Source organism: Malurus melanocephalus, unplaced genomic scaffold (assembly GCF_030028575.1).
Source record: "Malurus melanocephalus ecotype Western Australia unplaced genomic scaffold, MMel_1.1 scaffold_12, whole genome shotgun sequence".
NCBI lineage: Eukaryota > Metazoa > Chordata > Aves > Passeriformes > Maluridae > Malurus > Malurus melanocephalus.
The window spans coordinates 4,611,220-4,624,354 of NW_026623244.1; the positions used below are offsets into that span (position 1 = coordinate 4,611,220).

General features: G+C 33.8%; 1 protein-coding gene across 3 annotated transcripts in view; it reads right to left on the reverse strand.

Moving 5' to 3' along the window:
* The window catches only part of IDE (insulin degrading enzyme), a 50,801-nt gene that overhangs the window by 16,653 nt on the left and 21,013 nt on the right, over positions 1-13,135 (reverse strand). For 2 of the 3 annotated variants that reach the window (XM_057381106.1, XM_057381098.1), the window contains exons 12-15: positions 8,060-8,162; positions 7,123-7,245; positions 6,427-6,509; positions 2,205-2,349 (exon numbers count right to left, since the gene is read on the reverse strand). In XM_057381106.1, the coding sequence (XP_057237089.1) occupies positions 2,205-2,349; positions 6,427-6,509; positions 7,123-7,245; positions 8,060-8,162 (454 nt within the window). Of the gene's footprint in view, positions 1-1,542; positions 1,688-2,204; positions 2,350-6,426; positions 6,510-7,122; positions 7,246-8,059; positions 8,163-13,135 lie in introns of all 3 variants that reach the window. The other variant, XM_057381115.1, reaches the window with a different exon arrangement.

Consider the following 13,135-nt stretch of genomic DNA (forward strand, 5'->3'; position numbering starts at 1 on the left):
TCAAAGAATATTCAAGTGGAAATAAACAGTACCACTGAAAAGGGGGGCTATGAAGTGCAGCCCACTTTATAACCAGGATGGTGCTGAGCTGAAACATCAAGGTAGTTATTCTACAGTTGTATTGATGTATTGATCTGATCATACRTATTTTTCAAAATATAAATAAAATAAACTTACTCATTTAAAAAMATAAAAATACATATAAAAATAAAAATTACTGTATTATTTCATCAAGCTACAGAAAAGTTCTCTTGCAAAAAAGGCATAAAAGGTCTTCTTTTGTGGGGAAAAACTTCAAAATTTGGTATAACCAACCAAGAATTTGATTGGATTTGTGCACATTACTTAAGAGTAAAACTAACAAAACTTTGGAACACAAACCAACYGAGATGAACCCCTGTTTTTCAATAGGAAAGGTCTTTTTATTCTGTAGCTGCTGAAACATAGCTGAACCATGAATTTGAAGAAAYAGATTTATGACAAGAGGCTGGTATCCTAAATTAGCATAGGAACCCAATGTTCTACACTRACCCCAGGTGACTTTTCAGAGTAGCATCTGCCCTTGCCCAAAGCATCAATATTACACAGTAACACTTATTAATAATAAAACTTCTCACAGAAGAGAATAACATATAAGAGAATACAGAAAAGAATATTACAAATTCTCAAAGCATATTTAAAATAACTGTGGCTAAAAATGAAGTACACCATTTTTAGAAGGAATTAACCCTGATCATAGTAACATCAGCAAGCTTTGAAAGTGAGGATAACCATGTTTGCAACTAGTCAAGTGAATGCAACCAAGAAATTAGATTTGCATTGGATCAAAAAAGAAATCGCAGCACTCTCTCATACAGAAAATGTAAAGACAATAAAGTACATTTTTCTAGTAAAATGCTTTGGAAAACAACACTTCTACAGGAAATTCCGAAACATTCTGGAATATAATGACCGTTAATAAAAGCTTTTACCAGAACTTCAAGAGAGACTACTAAAATCTCCTATCATAAATCTCAGAGGAGAAGCTGAGCCAGAAATAACCATTTATCAAACCAGGATTCATCAAGTATTGTCAGCACTTTAAAACAGATTATAAAACACGTGATAAAAACATAAGAAAAAGCCATAAATATCCAGCATTGCATTCTAATGAACACATGCACAACCCATTTCCACAGCTCACTACAGCAGAATTAGAGAACTATAACAAAAATCTGCAAAGTTGAGGACTCATTCAACAGAAAAGTTAATCTTTTTATACAGAAACCGGCAACAGTACTTTCGAAATTATCATGCAAGCAAGTAAAAATGTGAACCAGAATGCAACAATTGCACTACACRCATGTTCACAAGACACTGCAATCTTTAACAGGTCACTCAGTACTGATTAAAATACAGTCTTGCATTGCCTTTAGTTCATGAGATATATGCAAGGAAAAAAACATTAACCGTCTCATTTACAAATGCAGAAGTCAAATGTTTTCTCCAAGCTCAACAACTCCCAAGCTGTTTCATTTCCTCCTGTGTTTTTTTCTTACTTACAAGTATTGCATTCATTCCTGATGCAATGCCATAGACCAAACCTGAGAGGCGTGCTGCATATGTATACTCTTTTAAATCATCCTTCAATAACCTGATAAACAGGTATGTCATGTTGCAATGGAGAGGATCAGCATAAATGTAGCGACTAACAAAAAGAAAAACAAAAGAAATGCTTTGATACCTCAGGTAGTGACAAGGTAATGGATGAAGAAACATGACTGAAGAGTATGTATATGCAGCCTCATGATCAGTAGTTCTTGAAYAGGAAAGGAGAAGTATACTGTTTAATAGCATGAAAAAAAGGGTCTTTTACCCCATCAGTCAGAAAGTTTTTAGTAGCTATCTGACCAATAAATATGTAAGCTTGGATTAGGGTTGTCTTTTTTTTTTTTAAATGGAGGAAGAAATCTAACAATTAATTTCACGAATGATATAAAAATAAAGAAGAAAATTTGCTTAATATCAACTGAAAGACTGTTGAAGACTTTTAACAAAATTCAACTTAAAATTCAAATCAAAGAAAGGATGGTTAATAACCAAGATCAAAAAGACTAACAGCCTTTATTTTTTAATTGGAAGTCCTTCCATCAAATCAATATAAAAATGTTGATGAGTGGAAGAAGTTTCAAGGCTCTAAGTTTTTCCTTGATTTGGGTACTTACATACATCCCATAGATGGTATTTTGGAGGTCATAGTTCAAGCCAGCTAGTTCTGCTGCATATGCATACTCGTTGAGGGAGTCTTTGAGTAGTTCAAGGTACAAATAGGCCATGTTACAATGCAAGGGATCCACGTAAGCAAATGGGCTGGAAGAAAATGTTGAAAGTAAAATATGCAGTTTAAAATTATTTCTCTGTTTCTTTTGGCCTTTTAAGTTTGATCTGAAGGAAACGGTATTTTCTGTGATTTAATGCTGATGGATCCCATTATGAAGGATTCTTATTTCGAAGTCAAATATGAACATACCTGAAAAGAGTAACTTAGCTTGCTTATGGTTTGATGACCAAATATACTCAAAATTCTAGACATATTCTATTCACACTCATAAATCAAGTAAATAAAGCGTGTCTTGAATGCACAGTCAGAATTCACCAGGAATAAAAAAAACTAAACATACCAACATAATTTAACAGACCAAAATGAAAGCCACATACTGAACATCAAATTAATTAATACTCATACACTGTCAGAAAACAAAGTCATTTCTATTACAAAAATTAGGAGATCCACAATTTGTGGTATGAAAATAAACAGTACATGCCAAGTTCAGTTCAGGAGGGAAGTATGGCATATCCCTTTTCTTATTACTGTAACTTTTCGTGCTATCTTTTTAACGGCAACAACTCCACAACCTCCTGCTGCATTAGATGCACATGATCTCACACAACACTGTTGCAAATTTTTCAGGGAAGTGCCTGAAAGTGCACTCAAAGACTTAAGCCATGTTTCAAATATGCTAATTACAAAATACCTGTGTGTTTGAAAAGCCAAGACAAATTATTTGTCCTATATGTACTTCTATACTCTGAAGTGCACGTACATGCATTATCAATTTCACAGAAATAATCAGCAGTATCCAAAGCATTTGCTGTCAGGATACAGCAGCAATTCACATTACAATTCAAACCCATGCTACCAGCATTTTTTTTCCTGAGGCAGTCATATTCAGAGACATGCTATTACATATGTTGATACCGATACAGCAGGGTATATATCACTGCATATATCAACATTAATGTAAAACAAGGATCACRGGACCACAACATACAAGCTGCTAACTTTAAAACACTTTGCAATGGTATTTTTCAGAAGGTTCATTGTAGCTTTTAACTTCTCCTTCCTTTCAGAATAAGAAAAGGAAGCACAGGAAGAGATTTTAACTAACTAACTAACTAACTAACTAATAAAAACATATATATATTTGAGAAGCAGAGCCTACTAAAGTCCGAAATCATAGCCTCGATTAAACAAACAGGTCAGTAAAAAAGACAAAAGGACCTGTATTCACGTTTCTCCCTGCAATGAGAATTTCCCAAAACTGAGCAATTTCAATACGCCCAATGATATAACTCCAATTACTCTTGAATTTTTTAGTTAAGACCAAATTTAAAGCAAGATTTAGGTCAATGCCATAAACCTTCCTTCACAGTCATTATACTCTTTTCAATTTTGATACTAGAACACAGATTTAATCAGTTTGAGTGATTACTATGTCTGTTATAAACTCTGTATTCTCACTTAGCTGGCAAAGGCCATCGGGGAATTTTGAAAAAAGCCACAACTACTAGATCATCAATCCTCAAGTGAAAAATAACAGAAAACAATTATTACAACACTGTTCTGGGAATTGCTTCCTATTGTTGACAGCTTGGTAAACAAATGCTTATTTCTAGTTTACCTTTTTTTTTTTTCTAGACTCAAAAGAAGTAGAACAACTCAATCTAATGGTGCATTTAAAAAAAAATCATGAAGTCTAGTATTTTCCCCTTTTAAAWAGCTGTGACATAGCTGGAATCAACACTGAAGTGCTGAGTTGTTAGCTACCTTTAAAGAATTTTCAAAACACCAGCATATTCCATGGTCGTTTTATTTCCTTTTAATTAAGGACACTAGTTGAGCTCTTAAGCTATTATGCATAAAAATGCAAAAGCTTATCATCCTCTTTTAAGCTGGGCAATAAGTCTGATGTTTTTACTGTGATGTTTAAAACAAGAAACCCTCTAAGGAAGGACTTCCAGTTTTGGAACAAGGTGATTTCAAGAGGTTCACATACTCATTGCTCCTGTGGGATTTGTATGTTTAAGGGAGAAATCAACTCCATCTTAATTTATCTACACAGCMATTGCTGCTGTAACATCTGGCCCAGGAATTCTTTCTATGCTTCATGTTGATTAGGGCTGAAGGCAGAAGAAATCCTCCTAGTTTTTCTTATCATAGTGAAGCAGTCTATAGTGTGAACAGACTCGTGCAATCCACTATAAGGCAGCACAGCCTTCATATTCTGATCTAGAACTGCAGCTAAAACTTTTATGAAAGTTTTTCATTAAGATGGTTTTATTCACCAATTCACTTGGTCCCAAGAGCTATGAGTGATTCCATCAAGTATTGTGAATAAACACTCCACATTTCAGCATTTTCTTTAATGACCATCAGCATGATCAAATAGAGACACATTCACCAAGTATCTTTTTTTAAGTATCAAAACTAGAAAAACCTCCTTACAGCATCATTTAGAGGTGGTGCACCCAATATCATCAAAATCTCCTCACTCGTGCTCACACACAATTACCATCTCATCTTTAAAGAAAATAAAAGAACTCTTGCTCCCAATCCTAAGAAAAAAGCCAGCTCTCCACCTGGAACTATTCCTAGGTGGAATGAGGCAAATTATTCAGCAAAGCTCAAGTACTTCTGACTTTTTATAACGGCTCATTGAGATGAAAGTACAAATCTAACTGGGAAATACCATCTCTACAGGTCTAGCTGAAGAYAGCTTTGCTTGCTGCAGGAGGGTTGGACTAGGCTTCTAAAGGTCTCTTCCAACCCAAATGCTCGAATGATATTTTGTGTATGTACATACACTTACACCTTTGTGTGTTCTACATAACCCAATTATTATCTTTTATTTATTCACAAAATATTAGAGATTGGACCACTTACAGTTCACCTGAATTGACTTAAAATAACATCACAACTAGAAACTCAGTGTTCATCAGTAAAAACCTAATTTGTATTTTGGCCAAACATATTACAAGGGAAAGCCACCAAGAATGAACGAAGAAGGCAAAGCACTGCAAAGCACTGCAATTGTTGCTCTCTGAACAACACATGGAGAGTTACCATGTTGATCCTCCATTTCCTGACACATTCAAGTTGAAACAGTTGTAACATTTGCCCTGCGGTTTCAAAAAGCAAAAAGAGAAAATGCCCAGGCAATCTATTTTCCCCAGCTAGTACCAAAACCAGTCCCAAGACATGACACACTCTGAAAAAAACTTGTCTAATATTCTGCAAGAAAAATTTCAAGTGGTCTCCCAAAACAAGAATTCAATGAGTCCCCACAACAGCCTTTCCAGCAATTTCACCAAATCACTTAAACAGGCAAAAGGAGAGTGCCAGAATGTTTTTTTAGCTTTCAGTAGCTCAACACAGAAACAGCTGCACTCTAAAAAGAGCAGTATTTTTTTTAATTAAAAAGTTAAAAATATACTGAAAGGAACACTAAGAAAGTCCATCACTGTCATGCTTACTCAGAAAGATTATCTTCCTATGACGATAATAATGCAAGACCAGAATTAACATTACATCATTTTATCATACATCTTGAGGTGAAAATCATTCATTGATAATACAGAAAATGCTCTTAAAAAAATACAATCAGTTGCGTGTGTTGGTTAAGCAAAACCCCAAAATTATAAGCACTTTTTAAACTGGTTTGCATTATGCAAATTAAAATAGAATTTGAACCTAAAACCATTATCAGAATAGCAGTTCATAAAGGAAACGTATCTTAAAATAGCTGTGATTAAGCAATTTATTTTAAAATACACATTTTTAAGAAGGGACATTGCAATATGTAGTGGGTTCTATTGGCAGGTGTATTTCAGGTATAGCAAATAAAATATAAAAGAAAATTTGGTTTAAGAGTATTCTTAGATAAACTTTTCCTGTTAATATAGAAAGAGCACATCAAATACCTTGCTACTCAATTACTGCATATTTTAGATGAGTCTTCCTCCTAAGCTTTATTGCATATTTAAAGTAAGGACAAACATTCTAAAGTGTCAATACATACAAGAAAGTCTTTGCCACAGAAAAGCAGATTCCCACTAAACAAGAAACTTTTGGAGACTATTTTACGTGATATACTTAAGGTTGCATACCTGAAAAATTCAAAGTTGAGACAAGCTTTTGGCAAAAAAAATTTGTCATCTTGCTTGAACCACAATTTGCTCATCGCAGTGTCCTGTGTCAAGAAAAGAGATTTTGCTAAATAATCTGACTTTTAACTGCAATATAGGACACTATTTTAAAATAAGCCTATGACTTCAAATCTCCACTTAGAATTATCCCCTTAAATTAATATTTATTGAATTGCTATATCCGACATATATATTAAATATAGATATACTCATTACATTCAATATATTTTGACATCACTAAATGACACTTCTCTCCATTTTTCCACGCAATCACAGGCATTTTACGTACAGAGTTACAGAACAATAGCCGTGTCTACACTCTCAATTTACTCAGTACTGGTCAAAAAAATGTAAGAGTGGCAGTCACCCTTCTGCTGAATAAACAGCTCTACTGCTATTTTTATCTGTTAACACTCTGAAAAGGGAAGAGAGAGTTCAAGCTGTTTCTAGGCTCACTTTCATGGGAGCACAAATTGTCATAAACTGAAGTTCAGCAAGAATGAACTTTCTACTGTCTTTCTGGCAATATACTGAAGTTTTGTACTCCGTTTACTTTACTGTGGAATGTAAGATGATCTGTATTTTAAAAAACGGAGTAATTAAGTTCTAACTTCCMAGAAGATCAGGCAGCAAACAGGACAAACACAGACAGTTTACCTTGACAAGAGCAGGATACTGTGTTGCATCTTTTTCCARTGGCAAAATCTCAAAGTTTGTAGGAATAAACTCGTTCTTCATTGGAAGCTTGAATTTCCCATTCAGGTCAGCATTTTGCCATTTCTAGATCAATAGGAGAAACAATGAGCATATGCCAATTTCTGCTTAAATAAAGGATATATGCTTATTTATTTTATGCTGAAACWAAAGATTTAAAAAYGCATTCCACCACCTCATGTGTAAATACTATTAAGATAACAGGGAAAGGGAGAAATAGCTGGGAAAACAAGTTGGAGTAGGCTAGCAGCAGGATGAATTGCTCTGAGGAAGAAGACAGATGAAAAATAATTTTTTTAAGTCTACAGTAGAGAGAAAGGTTGGTTTATAGCTTATATTTYGTGCTACCATGAACTACAAATGAAGATATAAACTAAACACTTTAACAAGAATTCTAATCAAGAACTTAGGTATGGTCAAGCTAAAGGAAYTGTTCCTATGCTTTCTATGTTGCAAAAATCAATTTCAGAACCACAGTTACAGATAACAGTTTTAAAAAATTCCCTTTTTAAGTACTGATCAGTTCATTAATATATTATAGAGAGTTTTAAATTTTTAAAAGTTAATGCTTACTTAAGCATTAACAAATTAAGGTAGCCACTGCATATTAGGGATCTTCTGAAAAAAAAACAAAACCCCTAGTATAACATTCCCTGTACTTAACATGGTTTATAACCATAAAAAAATGTGTCCCATAAAATAAATATYTGAAATCTATACACTAAGATTTTTACTTCTTGTAACATTAAACAGACTCAATGCACGAGTTTCATTCTATGAAGAGCAGCAGATTTAAGTTCTCCCTTCAATTAAATGGAAAATTAGATGAATAATTTACCACTATATTTCAGATATTARAATGTTAGAAGTTTTAACATGCCTTAATAACTTCATCAGAAATTGCTTCTTGCTTGTACTGTGTTCCATACCAGTCTTCTGTTCGATCAGTTTTTCCTTCAAAAGATTTGGAAACTATTGCAACTCTGAAAACAAAGAGACAAAATCTTTGGCATGAATGCATCTGAGAAAAGACTCTGAGAAATCATTCCAAGCACTGTTTCTGCTCCATCACCAGAATACATTTATTTCTGCAAACAGTCCCTARACAATTACAGGTACAACTGCATGTATAAGTGTACTGAACTACATGCTAAGGTTAACCATGAAATCAGGTTAGCACAGACATTCGATGTCACTGTTTTTCTGAAGCTTTACAACCTAGAGTTACACACCAGTAGTGCTGCATGCAATTCCTATTTTTCTGTTGTTGTTCCAAGAAACAGAAAGTAGCTCTTGCAGTCTTCTACAAGATTCATAAAGTGATTATGTTTTACATAACACGTATATCAACACCCAAATATGCAAAAACACTGATTATGGAAATTTTATTCCAGGCCTAGTGTAACAGATATAATAATAACACCTATATCAACATTCAAATATGTAAAAATAGTGATTATAGAAATTTTATTCCAGGCCTAGTGTCATAGAATCATAGATAATCTCAAGTTGAAAGGGAACCCATAAGAATCATGAAGTTCAACTCCTCGCTTGTTGCAGGACTACATAAAACTAAACCTGGCTCTAAGGGTGAAAAAGTAATAGAGTTAGAAACTTAGTTATTATTTGTGACATTAGTTACAAACGTGTCAAAGCAAATTTATTTTTATAAAAGATTAATTGATTGGTTTACAACCTAATTKAAACTTTGTCTTCCAAATTATGGTATTGTCAACCAATGGAAAAAACTACTTTCCTCTCATTCAAATACCTAACATAACATTAACGAGATAAAAAYGGCAAAAGCCTGCATTTGTTTGTTCCTCACAACCATCAGTAAAACTGATGTGATGCAGCACATGCTACTCAATGCCACTCGCTTATTCATCTCAGAAAACAGAGGAATGGGAAGCTACATGCAGAGAGAGATGGTGCTGGGGTACAGCATTCTGATCACTCTGCAGAACCAGAGTTATTTCTTAGGGTTCAGTAAAACTAAGCTGCTACAAAGGATTTGTGGGGGGAAAWAAGTGAACAAATTGTGACTTTCAAAAGGGTCAGATCCAATGCAATYAAAAGCAAATACATTTCTAGCATGTTTACCCTTAGGGCTGAGCATCACCAACTGCACTGAGATAACTTTGCTCAGAGTCTGTGAAATTTCAGCAGTTAGAAATTTCTCTATCGATGTTTTAGGCATTCATTTTATTTTTCTTCCCTCTAGGATAGTACTAGTGCTGTACTTCTGCTATCAWGAGAGGAAAAAAGCCCACTTCCTATCCAGGGGAAAATCTTCTTTAGCTGCTTAATCTGGTGAGTCACTATCTTCCTAAATTTTAATGAGAGCATTTATTCTGCAGATGTTGAAGGAGAAAAATGTCTTGGAAATGACAGGAAAATTACATTTTTCAGCTAAGACTGCGACACATACCAAGTCTATYCCCTTATCTTCACAGCAGGCTGGTAAAATCCAATACATTTTGAACAAGTAAAAATGATACTGGTATTTTAAAATGTTTCTCTCTTAGGGAAATTAAGGCACTAAATGCAACAAGTAGAGTGCAGGGTGGGWGAAGAATATGAACGCTTCCTGTTATGCTTCCTGGAAGCAACATATGCGTACTCACTGCCATCCRTGAGTATGGATTTTTTTCATACTTTTTAAACTCAAAGTTTGTTGAGAAAATAATAGTTGAAAAACTATACTTTTAAAAAAGATAGTAATTGCAGTTACTACAATATAGATATGACAAGAAGTATTTAGCATAGGTGAATGAAAAGGAAATAATAAATAAAACCATAATACAAAGGCAAAATTCAAATCAATGCCAACTAAACCAGCTCAAGACAGAATGTATGCAAGGCATTTAAAAAAAGAAAAAAAAAATCAGGAAAACAATACCAAATAGGCAAAGTTATGATATGGCACATATTCTTTCCTAAAAAGGGAGAACACAAAGGTAAACATGAGCATACATATCAATAAATGGYGGAAAACCAAACCCATATATGTTCAAAGCAGATGTGCACAGGTTTTTTATTACTATACAAAATTGCTCAAGAAAAGACAMAAGAAGGGAGCAGGCGACTGGATTGGTAATTCATTACATTCATGTAGATACAGATGTAATTWAAAAAAGTATAACACAAAGGGACCCTTTTATTAACATCTATAATCTCAATCTGTTCTTTCAAGAGAGCCCACTAAAAATATWAATCCACAGTGGCTTTCTTGAATCTTTGTAATGTACCATGAAATCACTTTTAGTAGTACTTAAATAAGTTTTCCCTTCCCAAGATAATTTATCTTGCAATTTAAAATAAAAGATACTATAAAATTATATTCCCTATTATACTATACTTGGAAGGATCTTAGTTAAGTAAAAATTTCTAAAATTTATTTAGTTAATTTTATTCTATTTTTAATTTCATATGGTGTTTAAAATATATCTACAAGAAATACAGTACTCTATACAAGTTAATATTTTCTTTCAGTCAAATGAAAGTAGGAAAGTGATWAGCTCAGATCTTTAAAAATCTGATACCCCAACAGCATACCCCACAATACCCCAAATAAAAAATCTAATTCCCACTAAAATTGACTTACACTTTTAAATTAAAAAAAAAATCAGCTTCCAGTATTATCCCAGAAGCTACACAAAAGCATAAACTTCAACTTTAAATCTACTTTGAAAAAAATGTATCATCTAGGGTAGCAGGAAAAAACAACATTACACTTAGGAATCCTGAATTTGGGTTGATGTTTTGGGTTTCCTTTTTTAAGTTATACTTCTTGAGAATGCGAATAGTCTGAACATGGAGAGAACTAAGATGTGAATATATAGTCATTGTGGCAATTACACAAACCAACATGGTCTTAGCCTACATTATAGTAAGCAATACATTTATCATTACTCTGACCATATACCAATCAAACTCAAAGCATACCTGCTGCTACATCATTACAGACCTCCTGCAGGCCTCATTCCATCCATGGAATAGCCCTGCGTTGCTGAATTTGGCAGTTAAAACTGCATTTTATCAGCCTTTGGACACTCTAGTTTGTATGTGTTTATATTWAAGCCTTAGCAGGACAGCTGTCAGCATAGCTGTGGGCACTTAATCTTCAGAGAAGTAACCCACTTGTATTTATTATCTTTAAGCCTTACTAAAATCTCTGCAACAAAGACAATATATAATKCTTTAATTGAAGAGGCCATAAAAACAGGTCAACTCCAGTTCTGAAAGTCCTTTTTTTYCCAAATATTTAGTACCTTTTTAATCCAAAATTTTTCAATTACATATTTCTTCACTGTTAAATGACATCTATTTCTTATGCCAGGTAAAGTGAAGAGACAATTTAATTAGTCATGAAGGAAGATTAAAAATAACATACAACATCCAAAAAGCACCAGCTAGAAAAAAGCAAGGTGAGACACACRTCATTTAAAGCTCACAATTACACTGACACCCACAGAAATTACTAATGACCATCCCTCTCTAATCACAAACTTTCTTGACTCAATCACAATCCCACCACCACTCTTCCATTATGAAAAGTTTGAGACTTCCCTGTACAGAAAAGCAAATCTATTCTGTCCAAGTTCATCTGCAGGACACCTCAAGCACCGTGCCTCTCCAGTCTCAATGTACTACACTTTGCTGTTTGAAGCCACCATCCAAAATAGGCTGAATTTGAATTTGAAATTGAATTCTAAAACACCTAACACCATTATCTGAAGGATCAAACTATTTTAGCTGCTTAATGTACTAAAGATCATCTTCAGTTTGTATTTGTTCATGATGTATTGCATCTTGAAAAAAAATCTAGGTTTTAAATTAATCCACAATTACCAAGTGTGGAGAAAATGTCCATCTCCAGCAAGTCACTTTCTCAAATTGGAGAAGACTGATTTAACCCTGCAAAACATCAGATCTCATTAACATCTGCAGCTTCCTTACTAAATCAGCATTAGCTCAGGTTTATCTATAGCTTGTAAGCAATTCTGAAACTAGTTAGAAGTTCACATTCGTGTGGAATTTGGTTAAGCTTTCTACAGAGAACAAGTAATTAWACATTCTCTATTTTAATTATTAAAACCAGTCATTATATGTTAGAGGTATCAAATTTTCAAGAACTTGGATGGTACAGCAACATGAAAATACTTTCAAAATAGAGAAGTATTACATTCTTGAACAAAGAGAACTTGGAAATTTTCATTATTGTTTGCTCAAAATATGATCTCTTGACATAGTCAAGCTTCAGTTAATGTATCCCACACATTACACACAGATGCACACCCACACACAGAGATATAGGCCCTTCTTTAAAGGGCATTAATTACTATGGCAACTACTGTTGCTGATATAGGCAACTCCATTTATTCTATCATTACCTGCAYATCTCTAGAAACACCAGAACCCCATGACATTTGCAAATACAGTTCATAATCAAAGTTTATCTGGCTTTATCCAATGATTATTTAAAATACATCAACCTTTGAAAATGAATTAACATATATGTATTAACATACATTAACATATATCTTATACAAAGAAACATAGTCAAGATTTGTGCCCAAATTCACGGTAATTTCAGAAGGCTGAAATACACAAACACTGGAAATGTGCAAAACCATGCCTCGCTGCCCTTCTATATCCAACACTGAAAATTTCAGCATGTAACATATTCAGAAAGAGATTTTAGCAGCTAAAGACAAAGCTATTTCCACCCATATATACTGGCATTTTTCAGAGGGTGTGCTAATCTGCATGAAGTTTCACAGSCTTCCACAGTGGAAAGAAAACACATATAGTAGATAAAAACCATGCCATTAACAGATTTCCAGACTTMGATCCAAATCATTAATTAAAGCATTCCATCTAAAATGTACTAATAATTTAGTGAGGCAGGATAATTTTACTAGGTTTTTTCTCAGTAAAGCTGAGCTATTTG